The sequence below is a fragment of the Tupaia chinensis genome, unplaced genomic scaffold (genome assembly GCF_000334495.1).
Source record: "Tupaia chinensis unplaced genomic scaffold, TupChi_1.0 Scaffold000099_1, whole genome shotgun sequence".
In the NCBI taxonomy this organism is placed as follows: Eukaryota; Metazoa; Chordata; class Mammalia; order Scandentia; family Tupaiidae; genus Tupaia; species Tupaia belangeri.
This window is the reverse complement of record NW_006159563.1, coordinates 4241328-4265413: the sequence shown is the minus strand read 5'-3', so window position 1 is coordinate 4265413 and position 24086 is coordinate 4241328. Positions and strand designations below refer to the sequence as shown.

General features: G+C 39.7%; 1 protein-coding gene across 3 annotated transcripts in view; it reads left to right on the top strand.

Annotated features, from left to right (window-relative positions):
* FAM151B (family with sequence similarity 151 member B) overlaps positions 1-24086 on the top strand; it is a 44823-nt gene that overhangs the window by 14340 nt on the left and 6397 nt on the right. For 2 of the 3 annotated variants that reach the window (XM_006143507.3, XM_006143506.3), the window contains exons 3-5: positions 383-548; positions 8790-9007; positions 11012-11147. In XM_006143507.3, coding sequence (XP_006143569.2) covers positions 383-548; positions 8790-9007; positions 11012-11147 — 520 coding nt within the window. Of the gene's footprint in view, positions 1-382; positions 549-8789; positions 9008-11011; positions 11148-16600; positions 16636-24086 lie in introns of those variants that run through there. The other variant, XM_006143509.3, reaches the window with a different exon arrangement.

The following is a 24086-nucleotide window of genomic DNA, read 5'->3' as shown; positions in this document are numbered from 1 at the left end:
ATGTGATATATTATGAGTACACAGGCATGTTCGTGACCTGGGCCAGCTGAGATTGGGGGTGGATCGTGGCATAAAGACTCTGCTATGGGGAGCCTTACTTGCTCTCTCTCTCATGGAATAAACACATGTAATAAAAAGCAAATAAAAAGAGTGCTATGTGACCTGGCAAGTCACTTAACTTTTTGGCACCTGTTTGCTCATCTGTAAAAGCTACGGACAACACGTGAGGGTCTTGTACAGTAGCTGGTATTGGGTAGTTGCTCAGTAAGTGTTGATTCTCTTTCCTTCCTTTGTCTTCCTCACAAGGATACTGGTCATGGCATCTCCTGCTGGTCTGCTCCTTGTTTGATTAGCCTTAATGCAAGTCCCTTTACTTGGACAGGTTCTGCTCACATGATAGAGGCTGACGTCCTTCTTCCAAGTGATGGATCCGAACATGGTCAACCAATCATGGCCCATCCTCCTGAAACAAACAGTGATAATACTCTACAGGAGTGGCTGACTGAAGTTGTGAAGAGCAATAAAGGCATCAAGCTGGATTTCAAGAGGTATTTGTACAAACGTGTTGAATTTTCTGGTTGTTACAGAATAACTTTAAGAAATAAAAATAATAGTTGCACATATCTGTGCCTAACTATCTGTTTTTGTACCTTATCCAGACTGAAAATGGAATTTTAGATTGTGCTATGTTTGCAAATGTACCTGTGACCCACTGAGTTGTTTCTAAAATTGATTTTGGGGCACCCTGTGAGGCTCAAGTTAGATTCATTTTTATAAAGGAATGCATCATAAATTACCATTGTGATAGCAGAATGGTAAACATTTTTTCCATTTCTTTTTAACTGCCAGGGAGCATATGCATTTAACAGAGAGAGAGAGGAAAAAGCAGCCCCCAGTACTGCAATCTCTTTTCTGTTTTTCCATTCTGGAATTTGGGGCATGCATACACATACCCAGCATGTTTTTCAAGCTGCTGGGACCAGGATTCGAACCATGGTTGACCATATGGTATCCAACTCCCTTAACCATTATGCCACAGAGCTGGCCCAGAATGGTGTATTTAAAAGGTAAACTATGTTAAAGACTAGTCCAGAACACACTGGGCATATGTGCGAGAATGGGGGAGAAGGGATTGTGACATGAACATCCCCCCTCGGAGGTGATTCTCACTTTTCCACACTCTCCGTCTCTCTCTCAGCCTCTCTGGTGAGTGCATGTGCGTTATGGCAGAAATATTTAAAAAAAAAAAATGTAGTCCAAAGGAGAAAGCTAGTCGGAAGAATTTTGTTTATTATTTTATGCATATCCAGAATGCCACTCTACCTCTGGAAGAGTTAGCTGAATGACCCTTCAGTCAAAAAAATTTGTTTTTCTTTTTGGGAGAGGTTTTTGCTATAGGGCACGTACACTCGCCAGAAAGAGAGAGACAGGAAGCGAGAAATAACCACCCAGGGGGAAGGCCATGCTGCAATCCCTTCTCCATTCTCCTCTCGGGATCTTGGACACGCACGCACATGTGCTCGGCATTGAGTTTAAACCATCAGGTCTAGGACTCAAATTATGGTCGACTACATGGGAGTCCAGCGACATAGCCATTACACCAACTCCTGGTCCTGCTTTCGGTCAGATTTTATTTCTTCTGCTTTTGTGCATCTGAGTTATTTTGTTTACTACACAAATAGTGTGTGAATAATATATTGTGATTTATCAATTTAATTTTTTTAGAAGATTTTGTTTTGGGATGTGTGCATTTGCCAGAGAAAGAGACAGACAGTGAGATGGAAAGGGAGGAGTCATCCTCCAAGGGGCATGGCTACACCATAATTCCTTCTGCTCCATTCTCCCTTTGGAATTTTGGGCACACACAAACATGCACCTGGAATGAGTTTCAAGCCACTGGGTCTGGGACTCGAACTGCAGTTGATCATGTGGGAATCCAGTGACCTAACCACTGCGCCATCTGCTGGCCTTGTGATTTATAAATTTTTAAACATTTATGTAATTTTATTTGTTGTTATTATTTGTTTATTAGAGAGATTTTTGTTCTAGGGCATGTGCACTTACCAGAGAGATGAGAGAGAGTGAAAGCAAGAAATCACCCGAGGGGGGTTTGGCCACGCTACAGCCCCATTTCATCCATTCTCCTTTCAGTATTTTGGGCACATATGCACACGTGTCCAGTGACTTTCTAGCCACCAGGTCCAGGACTCGAAGCATGGTCAGCCATGTGGGAGTCTAGCGATATAACCATTATGCCATCTGTTGGTCCTGGCTTATTACAGTTTTAAGTATGTGGTTTTTTTTTTTTTTATTTAAATTTTTTTTTGAGAGGTTTTTGCTATAGGGAGCGTGCACTTGCCAGACAGAGAGAGAGACAGACAGAAAGCGAGAAATCACCCCCCCAGGGGGGATGGCCATGCCACAGTCCCTTCTCCTCTGTTCTCCTCTCGGGATCTTGGGCACGCACGCACACACGCCCGGCTTAAGTTTTAAGCCACTGGGTCCGGGACGCGAACCGCGGTTGACTATGTGGGAGTCCAGTGACATAGTCATTACACTAACTTTTGGTCCCTTTAATTTAATTTTTTTAAGTTTATTTATTCATTTATTTATTTTAATTTGATTCTCCAAATTAGAGAGAGAAACAGAAAGAAAGAGAGAGAGAGAGAAAGAAAGCCGCCAGGTACGAGACCCAAACCATGGTCAGCCATGTGGGAGTCCAGGGTCCTTGACCACCACACCACTTGCTGGCCCCGAATTTTATTTTATTTATTTACTTATTTTACTTTTTTATTTTTGGAGAGGTTTTTGCTATAGGGCGCGTGCGCTCACCAGACAGACACAGAGAGACAGAGAGACAGAAAGTGAGAAATCACCCCCCGGGGGATCGCCACGCCCCAATCCCTTCTCCTCCATTCTCCTCTCAGGATCTTGGGCATGCACGCACACGCGCCCAGCGTGAGTTTAAGCCGCCGGGACCAGGACGTGAACCGCGGTCGACTATGTGGGAGTCCAGCGACATAGCCATTACACTAACTGCTGGTCCTCCGAATTTTATTTTTTCATCCCCAATCCCTAAATAAAATTAATAGGAAAGTAGAATAAGAAACCTCAGTTATTTGATTTACAAGTAAATTTTTAGGAGTAAGAATTCTGGGACCAGCAGATGGTGTAATGATTATGTTGCGTGGTTGACCACAATGTGTATCCCAGACCTCATGGCTTAAAACTGCACTCAAAATCCCAAGGGGAAAATGGAGGAAAATGTGGCGTGACCATTCCCCCAAGGGGTGATTTCTTGCCTTCTGTCTGTCTGTCTCTCTCAGGTGAGGGCACATGCCCTGTAGAAAAATATCTTTCTCAAAAAAAAGGAGATTAAATATTTAAAAATATTACAAATCTATTCTGTAATAGGTAAGTTTGTATTCTTCCCTAGAGGTTTAAATAAATACTACCAAAGAGTAACTTTAGGTAGTTTGATGATCAGTACTCTTCAAATAATCATTTTGGCAAACTGGCAGTTTTTATGGGAAACTTCATAGTGATACATGTAAGAATTGAGAACATTGACCGTTGATATTTTGAATAAGAATCACATGGAATTTATAGATAAATTTGGAAAGGTTTGTCATTTTGCAGTATGTACAATATTGAATGTTCCAGGCTAGGAAGTGTGGTTTGTTATTCTTTGCAGTATACAATATATTTTAGTAACTGAAAACTTTGTATTAGATCTTCTTTCTCTAAAATGTTATGTTTTCTTCTACATTTGCTTTTCCAAAAAAAATTTTAGAATTACTTTGTCAGTGAGGTCAGCAAGAGATACGGTGGTTAAGGTGCCTGACTTCCACATGGTTGACCATAGTTCAAGTCCTGGACCTGGTGGCTTACTTTCCCATGTTCTCCCTCTCTCTTTCTCTCTCTTCCTCTTTTTGTCTTGCTTTGTGAGTGCATGTGCCCTGTAGTAAAATTTTAAAATAAATAATAATAAATTAAATTCAATAATTATTATTATGTTTTTTTAGAAAGAGATTTTTTGCTATGGGCACATGCACTCACTGGAGAGACAGAGAGACAAAAAGCAAAAACTCACCCCCTCAGGGGAATGGCCATGCCACAATTCCTTCTCCACTCTCTTCTTAGGATTTTGGGCATGCACACTCACATATCTGGTGTGAGTTTTAAGCCACCAGGTCCAGCACTCAAACTGGGGTTGACTATATGGGAGTTGAGCAAAGTAATCATTATGCCATCTCCTGGTCCCAGTATTTCATTATTTTTTTTAAAAGAATTATCTTATTTAACTTTATTTACTTATCTTAATTTGACCAGAGAGGGACAGAGCAAGAGAGAGAGAGAGAGAGAGAGTAACAGAGTGAGAGAGAGTATGAGAAAGTAAGCTGCCAGGTCTGGGACTTGAACCAGGGTCAGCCATGTGGGAGTCCGGCACCCTTAACCACCATGCCACCTGCTGGCCCCATATTTCTTTTTAAAAAAAAATTAACTTTTTTTTTTTTCTGGAGAGGTTTTCACTATAGGGCGTGTGTGCTCGCCAGATAGACAGAGAGAGACATAGAGACAGAAAGCGAGAAATCACCCCCCAGGGGGGATGGTCACGCCGCAATCCCCTCTCCTCCATTCTCCTCTCGGGATCCTGGGCACGCACGCACACGCGCCCGGTGTGAGTTCCAAGCCACCGGGTCTAGCACGTGAACCGCGGTCGACCACGTGGGAGTCCAGTGACATAGCCATTACGCTAACTGCTGGTTCCCCAAAAATTAACTTTTTCAAGTTCCAGAAAATGAGAGCTACAATAACGAAAAGTGTTAGGTTCTTTAATATGGCTTTATATTTTTCTTAGTATAGGTTATGATTTTTTTGGTTTTTTTATTTAAGTGTTTGGGAAGGGAAAGTATTATTAGTCTAAGTTAGTGATGATTAAATATTTACATATAAAAGGAAATACGTGTATTAAATTCTTGCTTCATTGTGTTCTGTTTATGTTTAACTGTGCAATACCTTTGCATATAGGAGACTTAATAATACTGGTGGAATTTCAGTTTGGGAGAGAGTAAACTGTAAGACTGGATGTGATCAGGTGGAGAACCAATATTAAACTGGCCTGTGTCAGTTTACTAAAATGAGAAAGCCTAATAAACTCTCTTTGAAAGTATAAAATAAAAATTAGTGTTTTAACCAAGCTCCTCAGACACCTGATCTCTTAAGAAATCAGAATCCTTTCTGGAAAAAGAGAAGAGGTTGATGGCAGACGTGTGAATCAGTTCAGGATTTTTCCTGCTCCACCATGAAAAGCAAAGCCCGCAGGGACTGGGCAGCTGATGTGGGACTTAAAGACAAGCAAGCTTTGGAATCACAGGTACAAGTTGTTTCCCACCAATAACGCGATCTTATAGGAAATACCATGGCAGATCTAAGAACTGAGGTTTTAATATGGCACTGATACAAGGCAAAGCAGGCAGCATTTAAACTGGAAGGGTCAGCATCCAGATCTGCATGGTCCAGCATCAGGGCTTCCCGACTCACTAAACTCGAGGGCCTCCATTTTATGTCTCTACAGAACAGAGACAAGAAAGAAGCTTACCACATGGAAGCAGGACAAAGGGGCTAAAGGCTAAAGGCCAGAGCCTGGGTTCCTCTGGTTTTAGTACGCAGTATCCTGGCTCCCTAATGAACATAGTAAATAATATGATTATTAATTTCTTCTCTTATTGGAGGGAGACCCAAAAGGAGTGGAGAGAAGATGGATGGAAGCGTAAAAGTGCTCTAGTTGCTTAAGAATAGAGATGGGAGGGACCAGCACATGGTGTAATGGTTATGTCACTGGACTCACACATGGCTGACTGTGGTTTGAGTCTCAGACTGGGAGGCTTGAAACTCACACTATGTGCATGCTCAAGATCCGAGAGGAGAGTGAAGGAGAAGGGATTGTGGCATGGCCATCCTCCAAGGGGGTGATTTCTCACCTTCTGTCTCTGTCTCTCTCTTTTTCTCTGGTGAGCACATGAACCCTATAACAAAAAATCTCTCTCTCTCTCTAAAAAAAGAAATAAATAAAAAGAATAGTGATGGGGGGCCAGCAGGTGGTTTGCTGGTTAAAGCACTGGACTCCCACATGGCTGACCATGGTTTGAGTCCCCGACCTGGCCTTTCTCACTTTCTCTCTCTGTCTCTATCTGGTCAAATTAAAAGGTGGTTAAAATGAATAAGAATAAAATAAAATAAGTCTTAAAAAAAAAAAAAGGGCTAGAGATGGAGCAACCAACAGATGGCATAGTTGTATGACGCTGGACTCCCACATGGCTGACCACAGTTCAAGTCCTGGACCCTGTGGCTTGAAAATCATACTGGTCACTTGTGCATGCATGTCCAAGGTCCCAGGAGAAGAATGGTGAAAAAGGATTGTGGTATGGCCATCCTCTCTGGGGAGTGATTTCTCACTTTCCCCCTCACTGTCTCTCCCTCTCTCATGTGCTCCAGCGAGCACAGGTACCAGCCAAAAGCCTCTACAAAATAAAAAATAAAAATAGAGATGGAAATATGAGGAGAGTTGTTGAGGAAAAAAAAAAAGAAAGAAATGAACATAGGTCGTAAAGGTTCAGAAGGTAGTCAGTTATAGGTAGGACAGTTTCCCAGTAAAGTTTGTGCATGCTTTTTTTAAAAAAAAAATTTTAAAGGTTTTTGACATAGGGCATGTGTGCTCGCTGGAAAGAAACAGAGACAGAGAGAGGCAAAGTAAGAAATCATCCCCCAAGGGTATGGCCACTCCACAATCCATTGTTCTCCATTCTCTTCTTGGGATCTTGGACACAGGCACACATACCCAGAGTGATATTCAGGCCACTGGGTCCAGGACTCAAACCACAGTCGGCCATGTGCAACTCCAGCACCTGAACCACTACACCACCTGCTGGCCCCAGTTTGTGTATTTTTAAAAAGTAAAAATTATGTAGGCTAATTAGAAATATTACTTTTTTTAAAAAAGAAAAGAACTATTACTTTAAAGTCTTTAGGTATCGGGTAGAACAGACATAGGAAAGTAAAAGTAGCGAAGCTACTTTTTAATTTAACCTAGATTATACTGAGACAGGCAAGTGGTATGGTGGTTAAGGACGCTGGACTCCCACATGACTGACCACATTTCAGGTCCCAGACCTGGTGGCTTACTTTCTCACTTTCTCTCTTGTTCTCACTCTGTTCCTCTCTGGTGAAAAGAAAAGAAAAGAGAGAGAGAGAGAGAGAGAGAGAGAAGAAGGAGGAGGGAAGAAGGAGGGAGGAGGGAGAGGGGGATGAAGGAAAGGAGAGAAGGAAGGAGATAATAAATAAATAATAATTAAAAATAAAAAAATAGATTATACTTGTCTCTGCTTTTCAGAACAAGTACTAATAGTCAAAAAAAGAAAAGAAAAGGAAAGAAAGAAATTTATAAAAGCTTTGAGGAGATGTTATAGTTTTATACTTTAATGTTTGGAAATGTATTTTTGGGGTCAGCCAGTAGTATGGTGGTTAAGTTGGCTGGATCCCATATGACCGACTACATGATTGGTGTCCTGGACCCAATCTACCACACTGGATGTGTGTGCATGTGTGCCCAAAATCTCAAAAGGAGGGGAGTGACTGAGAAGGGTTGCGACATGACCATCCCCCATGGAGAGCGCTTTCTCACTTTCTCTCTCTCTTTCTCAGGTGAACACGTGTTCCCTCTGGGGAAAAAAAAAAAAAAGACAATAATAATAGGGACCTGCAGGTGATGATGGGTTACATCACTGGACTCCCACGTATTTGACTGCAGCTCAAATCCCTGACCTGGCAGCTTAAAACTCATATCATGCACATGTGTGTGCCTGCCCAGTTTCCCAAGAGGAGAATGGAGGAGAAGGGATTGAGGCATGGCCATGCCCCTGTGGGGGTGATTTCTTACTTTCTGTATTTTTGCCTCTCTATCTCTCCAGCAAGCCTTATAGCAATAATATCTCTCTAAAAAAATAATAATAATAATAAATAAATGTGTTTTTTTGTCCAAATTCACCTTAGAGTAATGTCCTTCATTGTTGTGTGCTGGCATCAGAAATATCTCCTTATACTTGCAGGTTATAAGTATATTTAATTTGTTATTTTATTAATATTTATACATTCTCTAATGAGTGAATATTTTATCCTGTACTAAAAATTTTTTTTTGGAGAGGTTTTTTTTTTTTTTTTTTTTTTCTATAGGGGAGCTGAGAGGTTTTTGCTATAGGGCATGTGCACTCGCCAAACAGACAGAGAGAGAGAGACAGAAAGCGAGAAATCACTCCCCAGAGGGGATGGCCACGCGGCAATCTCTTCTCCTCCGTTCTCTCAGGATCTTGGGCACACACGCACACATGCCCTGTGTGAGGTTTAAACCACCAGGTCCGGGACGCGAACTGCGGTCGACTACATGGGAGTCCAGCGACATAGCCATTACTCTAACTGCTGGTCCCATAAATTATTTTAATATTGAGTGATCCTAATACGGAATTTTGAGACCTCTATTTTGTACACAAGTAGAGGCACTGTTCATATATTTACAGAACTTTTAGAGACTTTGTGATTAATAACATAATAACATTTTGTAATATGGCATATGTTAGCTTTCCCCTCGTGCTATGTGGTTTTTACTCTCTTTGATTCAGGAATTATTGTATTATATTTTTATTATGAACTTGAAATCATCAGACCACTAGCCTGAAGAACTTCTTTTCGCTTTACTTTCGGAATGAGTCTCATTGACGACAAACTGTTTTTAGTCTGGCAGCTGTAGAACCATCCATGAGGCTTTTGGAGAACGTGAAGAGGCATCTGAAGCGTCCTGTATGGATTAATGCTGATATTCTTCCTGGTCCAAACGGAAGTAACAGAGTAGTAGATGCAAAGCCGTTTATAGACACTGTGACGGCCTTCTTTCCCGACGTGACATTTTCCCTGGGTTGGACAACAGGATGGCATCCTGAGAAAGTCAATGAAGGTGATAATTCTAGTCACGTATTTCTCATTGGTCAAATGAAAATATCCCCTAATTATAAAAATAACATCTTTAATACAAAGCCCCCCCTCCCAATTCCAGACAACCTAAGAGCCTAATTTGAAGAAAGACCTGACCCTCCAGGTGTGCGGACGACCCTTCTTTCTGTTGTTTCAGGTAGACGCTGCGTTCACTGGTGTCTGTCACTCAGCTCCTGTTGAGAAATATATATTTGTATGGTCTAGGTCTAGAGGAGCCAAAGCTGCATCTCTACATATTCTGAACAAACCACGAATTGGTCTCTCTGAATTTGTAAAACACAAGGAAGTTTGTTCCTTGTGTAGGAAAAAAGGAGAAAAAAAGAGAAGGGATTGCAGCGTGGCCATCCCCCGGGGTGGGGGGTGGGGAGTGGGAATGAACTGGGTGTTAGAAGGATAAAGCGTAACAGATAAAGATGAGGTAATAACAGCTTTCCATGATGGAGGCTGCAGGTAGGAGTGTGCTTGAATACACAGTTCCCTGGACCTGGCATGGGCTCCAGATGCCGGCTCTGGGCCCCTGGGTCCTCGTGATACCCTCTGGGGTGGGTGGGGATGGGAGGTCATGAGACCCTCTTCTGGGCCGGATCTCTTTTTTCTGTTCAGATCTTCTTTCAGGTAGACCTGGCATTCAGCTTCTGCTTCCTGGTCGGAACCTAGTTACAGCATTGGATTCACCTTGCTGTTTCTTCACACATCTCTAGGTAGTGATTTCCAGGTCAACAGCCAGTAGACAGTCAAATGCTGTGGGACATCTGCTCACATGGTAAACATGAAAAGCTGATAAGTCTTTTCATTTGTTTGTTTGTTTGAGAAATTTTTGCTATAGAGCGTGTGCCCTCACTGGAGAGAGAGAGAGAGAGAGAGAGAGAGAGAGAGAGGACAGAAATCAAGAAATCACCTCCTGGGGGGATGGTCACACTGCAATCCCTTCTCTTCCATTCTCCTCTTGGAATTTTGAACACATACATATACACGCGCCCAGCATGAGTTTCAAGCCGCTGGGTCCTGGACTTGAACTGCGAGTGGTCACGTAGGAGTCCAGCACCTTAACCACCATGCCACCTGCTGGCCCTGAAAAGCGGATAAGTTATTTAGAGCCTATAGAGATGATAGATAGCCTTTGTCATCCTGTGTTCAGGATATTCATTTTTCACTCATTTGCTGTTAACATTTTTAGATGTAAAATTTTAATGTCCAACATGAGGTTGGAGTAACTACTATCTAGTGAGTAGTGACATTTCAGTGTATGGCCCCCTAGAACAATAAGTGATATTTATCAAGAGGGAAAAAATGTGTTTTTCTTTCTTTTTTTTTAAAGAACTATTTTATTTACCTTTTTTGAAAATCTATTTTCCAGTTTGACCAGAGAGAGAGAGAGAAAGAGAAAGAAAGTGTGAAAGCAAGCCACTTGATCCAGGACTCGAACGGTAGTCGGCCATGTGAGAGTTCAGTGCTCTTAACCACCACCACACCACCTGCTGGTCCAAAAAATGTATTTTAACATAACTCCAGTTAGTTTTCTGATCATTCAAACATTTATTAATTTCATTAAAGAATATAGCATGTTGGGACCAGCAGATGGCGTAATGGTTACGTCACTGGACTACCACATAGTCGACTGCGTTTTGAGTCCTGGACCCTGTGGCATAAAATTCACGCTGGGTTCATGTACATGTGTGCCCAAAATCCTGAGAGGAGAACGGGGGAGAAGGGATTGCAGCATGGTCATTGCCCCAGAGGTGATTTCTCACTTTCTGTCCCTCTGTCTCTCTGTCTCTCTGGTGAGCACACATGCCCTATAGCAAAAATCTCTGTAAAAAAAAAATTCTTGAGGCTGGTCCGTGGTGGGGTGGTTAGGGTACTGGAGTCCTACATGGCCTACAGTGATTTGGTAATTTCATTTTTTATTTAATTGACTTTTAGGATTCCAGTAAGTATTCTTTTCGTTTCATTCTTTTCATTTCAGGATACAGCTGGACAATGGTGAAGCAGATGGACTCTGTATGTAGTGAATTAAGTCAACCCGTGACATTCCCTGTCAGAGCAGCATTAGTCCGGCAGTCTTGTTCACAGTTACTCTGGCTGTTGAAGAAATCTAACAGGTGTGTATTAGTTTGCAGCATGGTATGTGCATGTCAGTGTGTATGAGAGAGAGAGCATGGGAATTGATTATCTAAGAATAGCAGATGTGGGCACCAGCAGGTGGTGTGGTGGTGAAGGCACTAGATTCCCATACGACTGACTGTGGTTCGAGTCCTGGACCCAGGGGCCTGAAACTCCCACTGGGTGCATGTATGTGCGTGTGTACCAAATCCCAGGAGGAAAATCGAGGAGAAAGAATTGTGGTGTGGCCATCCCCCCTTGGGGGTGATTTCTCAACTTCCCTCTCACTGTATCTCTCTGTCTCTCTCCTCTCCCGTGATCACATGTGCTCTATACCCAAAAAAAGAAAAGAAAGGAAAAGAATAGCATCTGTAAGATAAAGCTAGAGACAGAAAATGAAATTGGTTATGTAAGTGCCCAACAGCCTGACTGGATTGAAACTCCTTGATGAACCTTAATTTACTCAACATTGTATCTTCCACCCCTATTCTTCACACGTGTTTTTGGACATAGTAGGTGTGCAATAAGTGTGTCTTATCTTTTTCATCAAGTTACATGTTCACAAAAACTTGTAAGTGGGGAAAATAGTTTCTCTTTGATTTTCATCATAATTTGAGAAATCTTTTCTATACAAAAATATTATTACCCTAGTATGTAATAAAAATTAGTTATACCACAAATTAAATATTAAAATATAAAGGTAAATCTATTAAAATAATTTGGATACTGTTTTAATTTTTAATAGACTAGTCAACACAACAGTAGGAAAAGTCCAGAAATAAATCATGGAACTTGGTATGGGAACATGCTTGCATTTCAGATCGTGGGAGCAAAAGCTCACTAACTGGTGTTAAGACCACAGGTTAACTGTGAGGGAAAAGCGTGCTGATGTCTTTTCTTAGTCATTCCTTCGAAATAAGTTCTAGAGGAATTGAATACTTGAACATCAAGCTACCCAAATGCATAAAGGAAAAGTAGAGGATGATTTTATAATACAGTGTCAGAATGGAGAAAACTTTTTTTAGTACTAAAGGCATAAAACCTAGAAGCTATAAAAGTGTATTGAATACACAGCTTTTTGGTAGCTTTTTTCATTTGAATACATAAAAATGGAAAGAGTAAAAATATCCTCGATATGTATGCTAGACAGATGTAAAGAATTCTGACAAAGAGTTTTTACAAATCATCCAGAAAATAGCCCCATTTAATAAGTTACCTATGTTGGAGCCAGTAGGGGAAGCAGATAGACATTGGCAGGACTATACACTGGCCAATCATTTCCTTGGAAAAAAGTTTGATGTGTCTTACTAACAGAAGTTCACATAAGCATAGAGAGACAGGTACAAGGATATTCTTGAAGCATTGTTTATTATAGTAAAAGACTTGAAACGCGCTAAATATCAGTCAAATAAATTACACACCCATACAATGTAATATTATATACCTGTTATAGATAATGCATGTAGATCCTATGGTGTTTTTTTCATTTTAATAATTGTACATGTTTGTAATATACTTACTATACATACTTGTGGGGTATTTTTTTTCAAGAATTATTTAATTTTATTTATTTATTTTTTTCATTTAACCAGAGAGGGGCAGAGAGAGAGAGAGAGAGAGAGAGAGCAAGCTGCCAGGTCCGGGACTCGAACCACGATCAACTATGTGGGAGTCCCGCACCCTTGACAGCCATGCCACCTGTTGGCCCTGTGCGGCACATTTTTTTTCAGCACAAGATTACAGTGTATTATGATTAATTCAGAATAAATAGTATCTCCATCATCTCAGCCATTTGTCATTACTTTTCATTGGGAACATTCAAAATTCTCTTTTTTAGTTACTCTGAGATATATAATAGATTGTTATTAACTATATTTTATTTATTATGTTTTTTTGGAGAGATTTTTGCTATAGGGTATGCACGCTTGCTGGAGAAACAGAGAGACAGAAAGCGAGAAATCACCCTCCAGGGGGGATGGCCACACCACAATCCCTTCTCTTCCATTCTCCTCTCAGGATTTTGGCATGCACACACACGCATCCGGTGTGAGTTTTAATCTGCCGGAACTGGGACATTCTCCTTTTGGTGTTGTAGGCATTCACGCATATGAATCAGGTATGGTTTTCAAGCCACCTAGTCCAGGACTTGAATTGCAGTCAGCCATGAGGAGCCCAACTTCTTAACTACCATGCCACCTCCTGACCCCTACACACACATTTTTTATTTATTTATTTTATTTTATTTTATTTTAATTTGACCAGAGAGGGACATAGCGAGAGAGAGCGAGAGTGCAAGAGAGCAAGAGAGCTTTGCTGGCCTCATTAAAAAGCTTTCTAATAAACCATATTTTTCTCTGAACCTTTGAATTTGTTTTTTTTTTCTTTTTCTTTTCTTTTTTTTTTGAAAGGCTTTTGCTAGAGAGTACGTATGCTCGCCCTAAACCACCATGCCACCCGATGGCCCCCACACACATTTTTTTAAGAAAGTTTTTTGTTGTAGGGAGTGTGTGCTCACCAGTGAGACAGAAAGTAAAAAATCACCCCCAAGTAGGGATGCCATGTCACATCCCTTCATTCTCCCCTCGGGATTTTGGGCATTTGTGTACATATACCTAGCAGGAGTTTCAAGCTGCTGAGTCTGGGACTCGAACCATGGTCTGTCATGGGAATCCAGCAACATAACCATTACTCCATCTGCTGGTCCCAACACACACCCATTTTATGGACACTTAGGTTGACTCCATACCTTGACTAATGTGAACAATACCGACATAAGCATTGCAGTGTAGATATCCTGAAGGCATACTGATTTCTTTTCCTTTGGATGTATGCCTAGTAATGGGATTGCTAGATCACATAGCAGGTCTTTTTGTTTTTGGAGATTTTTGCTATGAGGCATATGCACTTACCAGAGAGACAGAGTGAGAAAGAAAGCAAGAAATCACCTTTCAGGGGGATGGCCACACTGTAATCCCTTCTCCATTCTCCTCTCGGGATTTTGGGCATGCACGTATACGCGCCAGGCATGAGTTTTAAACTGCTGGGTCTGGGACTCAAACTGCTGTCAACTATGTGGGAGTCCATTGATGTAACCATTACACCATCTGCTGATTCCCAAATAGCAGTTCTTTTTTTTTTCTTTTTCTTTTGAAAGGCTTTTGCTAGAGAGTACATATGCTCGCCAGAAAGACAGGGAGAGACGAGACAGAGACAGAACAGGAGAAATCACTCCCGGGGGGATGGGCTGAAGCTTTTCTTGATATCCATTTTGTCTATCTTTGTTTTTGAGGTTTTATTCAAATATTCTCTCTAAATCAAGTTCCTGAATTGTTTCTCCTATGTTTTCTCCTAGTAATTTCATAGTTTCAGGTTTTATATTTAAGTTTTTAATCCAGTTTGAGTTAATTTTGGTATGTGGTGAGACATAAAGGTTCAAACTCATTCTGGATGTCCAGTTTTCCCAAAGCACCATTTATTGAAGAGATTTGTCTTTTCCCCAGTGGGTATTTTGGTACCTTGTCAAAAATTAGCTGGCTATTGGGCCAGCAAGTGGCATGGAGGTAAGTTAGGGTTGCTGGATTCCACTTGGTTGACTGCATGGTTCAAGTCCTGGACCCAGCAGCTTGAGAATATACTTCACATGTGTGCATGGTATGCCCCTAATTCTGAGGAGAATGGAAGAGAATGGATTGCAATGTAACCATCCCCACTGGGGGTTATTTCCCACTTTCCCTTTCTCACTCTCTTTCTCTGTCAAGTGCACAGTCTATAACAAAAAACTTAAAAGAAAAAACATTAGCTGGCTGTAGAGAAATGGGTTTATTTGTGGATCTTCTTTTACATTGGTCTATGTCTGTCTGTCTGTCTGTCTTTCTTTTCTTTTCTTTCTTTTTCTTTTGGCCAGTACCAGGCTATTTTAACAGTTACTGTAGCTTTGTAGTATATTTTGCAATCTGATATTGTGATGTCTTCAGCACTATTTTTCTTGCTCAGGACTACTTTGGCTAGATCCCATGTTATAATGTGAAATAATCTCCAAGATACATTGTTAGGTAAATAAATTAAGGTATAGAATGACAGGTATGGGAAAACCTGCATGGGAAAACATGGGTATATAAAAATACCTATAGAGGGGCAGGCAGGTGGCATGGTGGTTAAGGGTGCTGGATTCCTAAATGGCCAATCATGGTTTGAGTCCCAGACCTGGTGGCTTGCTTTCTCACTTTCCCTCTCTTTCTCTCTCTCTGTCCCTGTCTGGTCAAATAAAAATAAATAAATAAATAAAGTTAAATAAAATAATTCTTAAAAATAACCCCTATAGATGAATTGAACTTAATGACTGCTAACATTATGTTTAAAGAGAAACATTAGACACCATACTCATCCAGTTCTTAAAACAACTATAACAAGGCCAGCAGGTAGCATGGTAGTTGAGGGTGCTGGACTCCCACCTGGCTGACTGCGGTTTGAGTCCTGGACCTGGTGCCTGTTTCCTCTCTCTGTCTCTCTCTGTGTCCCTCTCTGGTCAAATTAAAATAAATAAATAAACAAACAAAGTTTAAAAAAACACTATAACCAATTTTGGCTATCTTAAGCAGAAAATAGATTTATTGAACTATGGGAGACCATTAAATCTGTATAGTCATCCCTGAGTATCTGCAGGGTATTAGATCTAGGACCCCTTGAAGATACCGAAACCTGCGGACACTCAAGTCCCTTGCAGTCAGCCCTCTGATAGGCCTTCTGTATCCATGGATACAGAATCTGGGGCCAACTGAGGTATCCCATGACACTATTAGACATTCTCTTGTGAGCTCATCATTTATTTATTAATTCTACCTCTAGTTTTTGTTGTCTTTACCCAGAGAAGTACCCTGAAGTCAAATAGCGTACTATATTAATTTTTTTAATTATTGAAATTAAAGAATTTAATTAAAATGTTAAATTCCGAAGGAAAACTCCAGAATCCTTGATAATATATCTTTATTACCCCCATTTGAGAAACATTTACAATACAGATGGAATCTATTTTCATGGTGACATAGTACTGAAATCACTATGTATCCAAATGTTATAATACCACGGCTACATTTGTGAGAAAATTGAGCAAGGCTGGATTCCATTTGGGTACATGTTAAGTTATTATTACTATTTTTATTTTTTTTAGGTTTTTGCCATAGGACATGTGCTTTTTAAATTATTTTTAATGATGTCACAATCAATTTTGAATGATTATGTTCAGTCCTGCTGGAATTTTCCATTCACAGAGATACCTGATAACCCAAGATAACTGCAAACAAAAATAAGTCTTTTAAACTACACAAATGGGTCTTGTAAAACCTGAATTAACATAGAATATTTTGTAAGCTTAATGAAAATTATCAGATGCTAACAGCATTTCTGTATAAACAAGGGTACTCATTTCTCTTTGTCTTTTTTTCTCTCCTTTCAGAAAAGGAAGGCATTACAGTGAATAGAAGGCTAAGCAATAAAGTTTATTGTGTTTCATTATTTGTTCATGTTTATTAAATTAAATGTTAATTTAATTCTGTCATTTTCATGTATTGTCACAATCTTTTGTGTATATGTAACTATAATTACTTTATGTGTAAAAATGCTGTATCTAGTTTGTGTATATAAATAAATTGCTTAGAGCTTGGAGGTCTATGTAGGGAGCTTTAAGCCTGTTTTAAGTGATGTAATATAGGCTGTTCTTTCTCATTCAGTCCATGTCTTAAATACATGGTAAGGAGCCAGATGAGACTCTGTGGCGAAATAGCACTAAATAATCATCTCAAATGGAAAATAATTTACAATTCATTTCATTGTTACCTTACTGATGTACAAAGACAAATATGTTCGGATTTTTTTCTTTTGTCTTTGTTAATGATAGTGTGTATACACACATGCAAGAAACAGAAAGAGAAAGACACACAGAGAGAAAATATCCTTGACAGGTTCTTATCACATCATGTTTTTCCTTCCCCAGTCCGCTTGGTCCTTAGGATTCTGGGTGCCCACACTTGCATCTGGCATGTTTCTGAGACTGTCTGGGGCCCTGAGCCTGTGGATAGCCATGTGGCTTCCAGTACTGCAGCTCAATTTGCAACTGTATGCACCACTAAACTGTGCCTGTTTGTCATTTAGTATTGTGCCTATCTTGAGTTAGTATTCTAATGTATTTTTTTCATTTCATGAAAGTAGCAAAGGTTTGAGATTATTAAGTATACTTTTATAAAATTCATGCTTTATGGATGATATATTTTCTATAATAGCCAGAATAAAAGCTTAGCACAAAATTAACACACCCACTTTTTTTTAAGAATTTCTTTTTTAAAAATTATTTATTTAATTTTATTTGTTTATTATTTTTCTTCAATTTGACCAGAGTGAGACAGAGAGAGAGAGGGGGGTGTAAGGGAGAGTGAGAAAGCAAGGGGCCAGGTCCAGGACTCAAACCATGGTTGCCCATGTGGGAGTCCAGTGCCTTAACCACCATGCCATCTGCTGGCCCCAGACACCCACTTTTTAAAAAAGAATTACTTATTGAATTTTGTTTATTATTATTTAATTTGCTCTATGGCATATTTGCTCACCAGAGAGACAGAGAGAGGGAGAGAGAGAGAGAAAGCAAGCTTTCGTCCCGGACTCGAACTGTGGTCACCTCTGTGGGAGTTCAGCACATCAGCCTTCATACCACCTGCTGCCCCCCCCCACTTACTATTTTGAAAGATACCTGTATATGCCATCATTTTACTGAGTTATAGAATCATATTTACCCTCCAAATTTTCTGATTTGGAGTTTTGGTTGTTTTCCTAATTATTCTACAGAAAAAAAAACTATGAAACACTTTATCAATCTTAGTCCTAGAGATGCTTGTATTGTTTGAGATGAAAAGAAAAGTAAACTTAGTTTTTTTAAAATTCAGGACAAAAGCACAGAATTTTAGTTATGGTATTTAGTTATGGAGGCTGACAATGATTCCAATAACAGAATCTGAATAATAAGGTTCTCTTTTAAAAGACTGAGGTTGGAATTATCTTCATGATGGAATTAGGTATTTAACTTTGTTCCTAACAATGATCTGTTATCACCCGATGTTTGCAAGAGGGAATGAAGACAGCAGCCTTGTTTATCCTGACATCCATGACTCCTCAGTATCTAGAACAGTGCCTAGCAGTTCATGGAATTTGGGGAAGTGTTTGTTAAACAGAAAAACCAAAGGTACAAGAGCAGCACCCTTTAATGGTAGAGGGCATCAGAAATTAGTCAATACCTTCTGGAGAAGTATTAGGTCATCAAGAAAGTGATGATGCATTTTTGCATAGAAAAACAGGAAAATAAGTCATGACTTTCCCAATGAACTAATAGTTCTAGTGTTTAAATACAGAAATACTTATAAAAAGCAGTGGTAAGTAAAGAGTCTTAGAGGTCATTGTAATGTCAAGAAAGCCTCGAAATACTACAGGATACTATCACAGTGTTTGTGTCAGGGAATTCAACAGTGAACTGCCAGTCCCTCTCTGTTTCTTGCTCAGGCATGTTGGCGAGTCCATCCTGCTGTCAAAGCACAGTTCTTGACCGCACGCTTGTTCAAAGAACAGCTCTGCTGAGATGTCAAGTGTTTTTAAAATTTTTCATCTTAATCACACATACAGCCTTCATTTGACTCTTCTGGTACCCGTATTATTACCTATGCATAGTTGGTATTTGTAGTTCCAGCAAGAATGTGACAGAAACTTGGTTCCAAATCTTACTTCTCTTTCTGGAAACCATAGAAAGCATGAGGAGAACAGTAACAAAAACCTGCATAATACAGGGAACCAGCAGTTAGCGTAATGGCTATGTTGCTGGACTCCCACATAGTGGACCATGGTTCGCGTCCCGGACCCGGTGGCTTAAAACTCACGCCAGGCGCGTGTGCATGCATGCCCAAGATTCCGAGAGGAGAGTGGAGGAGAGGGGATTTCGGCGTAACCATCCCCTCTGGGGGGTGATTTCTTGTTTTCTGTCTCTCTGTCTCTCTCTGTCTGTCTGGCGAGCGCATGGGCCCTATAGCGAAAACCTCTCCAAAAAAACAAAACAAACAAAGAATAAAAAAAAAAAAAACCCTGCATAATACATTATCAGTAAACCAGAAGTCAGGGGCCAAAAACGTCTGTGAATTTCTCATGACTTGTAAATGTTTCCAGAGGCAGTCGAGACTCACGTAAGCTCTTACTGGAGTGTTGCCATCCATCTTAAGACCGTGTTTTCCAGGTTTACTTATGAGATGTTCTTATGTGACTGGGTTTTAGCCAGTGGGATACACACACTACATCTGTTTGCAACTTCTTTCAACATTTCTGGGCTGGAATGTGAATGATGGTGTAAGCTGTCTTCCCCTTATGTAGAGGGGAACACCCTCAAGGTTAGCCAGGAGCAAGACAGAATGAACCTGGGTTCTAGATGACAACTGGAGTACTGCCCCCCCACCCCCCTCAGACCCTCTTCCTGCTTCTGGCATGTTTTGAGAAAGAAATGTGGACTTCTCTCATGTTTGAATCACTATATTTTGAAATCTCTGTGTTAAAACAGCTTAGCCTGTGTGATAAACAACATACTGGCTGTTTTTCCTTGCCCTCCTTCTCTACTGGAACTTTCCTTGTCTACTGGCTCAAAAGTGAAAAAGCATATTGTTTTTGAAGACTATTTTAAATTAACACACAGAAAACTGAAAAGTTTGTGATGGTGACTGTCTATCCAAGGACACATTAAATATTTATTTGTATAGTTCCTTTTTGTGTTCATCAGAAGCATTTAAATTTTTCTCTATTTAGATATTTTACATTGTTTACTTTTATTCCTATTTGGTGCTTTATGTTGCTATTTTAAATAGGTCTTTTGCTACCATTATATCTTCTACTGGTTGTTTTACATAAGTAAAATATGTATTTACATATACATATATGAATATTATTGATTTACTTATATTGCTATTGTGCCCAGATCTATATATTAAGTTTTCCTCTTATTTTTAAGTTTTTTGATCAATTTTCTTGAGTTTTCTGAGGAAAAAGTTACATTTTCAAATAATATTAATTTTACCTCTTCCTTTTCAACTTTTACATCTCTAATTGTTTTTCTTTCTTAGATGTGTTTGTTAGTACCTCTAGAACAGTAATTCGTGACTAAGGATGGTTTAGTTCTCAGCAGACAATGCCTGAAGACATTTAGTTGTCACACCTTGTATGTGTATGTGTGTGTGTGTTGGAAAGGGGGAAATTAGGGATTGACATATAGTGGTAGAGACCGGGGAGGGTACTGTAAACATCCTCTATTGCACAGAACAGCCCTCCACAGTAAAGAACTATCTAGCCCAAAAGTCAATAGTGCCAATATTGAGATTTCTTTATTTTTTTAAATTTTTTTCAAATAATTATTTATTTTATTCATTCATTTATTTTGTAGTTTGAGCAGAGAGAGACAGAGGGTGAGAATGAGAGAGAGGAAGTGAGAAAGCAAGCCACCAGATTCAGGACTTGAACCCTGGTTGGCCATGTGGGACTGTCCAGCGCCTTAACCACCACGCCACCTGCTGGTCCCCCAAGATTGAGATTTCTCTAAGTGTTAAATGATAGTGGTCATAGTGAACATATGTATCTCATTCTTACCTTTAACGCAGAATTTTTCAGTATTCTATGAAATTATAGCCTAAGGAAGTATCCATATTCCTACAGATACATACTGAATTTTACTAAATGCCTTTTTAGTTTCTATGAAAATAATTATATTTTCTCCTTACAGTTACGAATAAAGCATTTTGATATTTCATAATTCCTAATCCTCCCCACATTTCCAGAATAAACCCCACTTCGTAGATGTTTGTCTTTAAATGTACTGCTAAATTTTATTGCTGATATTTTAGGATTTCTGCATTTGGAAGTGAGAGTGATCTGTAGGTTTTTTAGGTTTTTTTCTTTCTCAGTTTTATGCATGAAATCTTGCACATTTTATAAAACTAATTAGGGACCTTTCCTTTTTTATGTATTCTGGGTTGTTTAAAATAACATCGCGGGACCAGCAGTTAGCATAATGGCTATGTCACTGGACTCCTGTGTAGCCGACAGTGGTTTGAGTCCCAGACCTGGTGGCTTAAACTCTCACCGGGTGCATGTATGTGCATGCTCAAAATTCCAAGAGGAAAATGGAGGAGAAGGGATTGCAGCATGGCCATCCCCCTGGGGGGTGATTTCTTCTTTTCTGTCTCTCTGTCTCTGTCTTTCTGGCGAGTGCACCACCCTATAGCAAAAGCCTCTCTAAAAATATAAATAAATAAAAAATAACATCGCAGTGGCCGGTACCTTGGTTTTGGTAAACTCAGCAGTGAAACCATCTAAACCCAATGCTTGAATGAAAAATGTCATTGGAATTTCAATAGGGATTGCATCAAATCTGTAAATTGCTTTGAGTAGTATGGACATTTTAACAATTTTAATTCTTTCCACACATGAAAAAAGGTTATCTTCTCCTTATTTCTGTCTTCTTCAATTTCTTTCATCTATATTTTATAGTTTTCAATGTACAGATCTTCTATCCCCTAGTTAAATTTTTTTCTAATGGGGCCAGGTGTGGCACAGCAGTAAAATGCAACACTCCAAGGTAATCCCACATAGGGATGTTGCTGATTCAAGTCCAGAGACCTCCCTGAGTACAACAGGCATGCGCTTGCCTATGATTGGGCTGGTTGAAGGCAGGGACTGAATCGTGGCATCAAGACTCCATTAGAAGGGTCCAGCAGGTGGCATATTAGTTATGTTCTGGACTCCCGTGTAGTTAACCATGATTCGAGTCCTGGACTCAGTGGCTTGAAACTTAAGCTGGGCACATGCAAGTGTGTGCGTGCCCAAAATCCTGTAAGGAAAATGGAGGAGAAGGGATAGCGATGTGGCCATTGCAATGTGGCCATCCCCCGAGGGAGTGATTTCTTGCTTTCTGTTTCTGTCTTTTTCTGTTTCTTCGGTGAGCACATGCACACTATAGCAGAAATCTCTTTAAAAAGGGGGGGGGGCAGTGGGTAGCCTTGTGGGTAATGTGCTGGGACCACTCTAACTCGTCGGTGGTGGTTAAGGCGCTGGACCACTCCTACATGGCCGACCACGGTTTGAGTCCTGGACCTGGCTTGCTTTCTCACTTTCCTTCTGTCTGTGTGTCTGTCTTTCTCTTGTCAAATGAAAATGATTGAATGGATAAAAAAAATTAAATAAATACACTTTTTAAAAAAATCTTAAAAAAAAAAAAAGACTCCATTAGAGAAGCTATCTCTTGGTTTTACACTTGTTCTCACTCTCATTCTTGCTCATGGAAGAAATAAACTTCACAATATTTATTCCTAAGTATTATATTCCTTTCGATGCTATCGTAATTGGAAATCTTTTCTTAATTCCTTTTACAGCTAGTTGTTTTTAATGTCTTGCAACTTCACTGAATTCATTAGTTCTAGTGTTTTTTTGATGCAGTCTTTGGATTTTCTATATATATAAGATCGTGTCATTTGCAAACAGTTTTACTTTCTAATTTGGATGCCTTTTATTTCTTTTTTTTTTTCATAATTAATTTAGCTTGGATTTCTAGTAATATGTTGAACACATCTGGTGAAGATAGGCATCCCTCTCTTGTTCCTGATCTTAGAGGAAATGCTTTCAGCTTTTTACTATTGAGTACGGTTAACTATGAGCTTACCGTATGTGCACTTTACTATATTGAAGTGCTTTTCTTATGCCTGATTTGTTGAGTTTTTATCATAGAACTATGAATTTTGTGAATTATTATTTCTGTTTCAGGACGATCATGTGCTTCTTGCTCTTCATTCTGTTAATGTGGTATATCACATTTATCGATTGGTATTCAGTGTTCGGAAAAGTCATGATGTATTTTCTATACAAAAATGCACCATGACTTTAAAGACAACACAATACCTGTTGAATAATCCTTGATTATGGTGTCTGGTCCCAGAGTACATAGGGAGGCAGACCCCAGGACACCACCTGAGGACCTTCCTTTATAAGTTCATCATCACATAGTGTTTCATTAACACTGTGCCCCTGTGAGCTGGCCCCGTTTCTGTCTTGGTTCGAATTTTGAACTAGAGTTCACTCTGTAATAATTTTAAAAAATCTACACTTAGGCTTTATGTACTTTGTTCCATGCATGTTATTTCATAATTAAAAAGGTTTAAAAATGAAGTCTGAGAATTTATTTGAATGAATACAGTTTAAGATATCTTTTTTTTTGACCCCTCTTCTTCTTTATTTAAAGGAATTATTTTATTTAACTTTATTTATTTATTTATTTAACTTTGACCAGAGAAGGACAGAGAGAGAGAGAGAGAAAGCAAACTGCCAGGTTCAGGGCTTGAATCGCAGTTTGCCATATGGGAGTCCAGCGCCCTTAACCACCATGCCACCTACTGGCTCCCAGTTTAAGATATATTTAGACAATGTTATTTTTCCCATTTCAGTTTAAATACAATGAAGGAATATTAAAAGAGGCAAAATAGGGACCAGCAGTTAGCGTAATGGCTATGTCACTGAACTCCCCTGTAGCCAACCGCGGTTTAAGTTCCAGGTCACTGAACTCCCCTGTAGCCAACCACGGTTCAAGTTCCAGGTCCAGTGACTTAAACTCACGCTGGGCGTGTGTGCATGTGTGCCCAAGATCCCTAGAGAAGAAGGGATTGCGGCCTGGCCAACCTCCTTGGGGAGTGATTTCTCGCTTTCTATCTCTCTGTCTCTCTGGTGAGTGCACATGCCCTATAGCAAAAACCTCTCAAAAAAAAAAAACAAAAAAAAGGCAGAATAATACTGGAAAGCTTTTCTTTTAACCTAAGTGCTCATATTCATGTCTCTTTAAAAGGTTTGTCACCATGGTGCTGAGATAAAGTAATAAAGATTCAGCA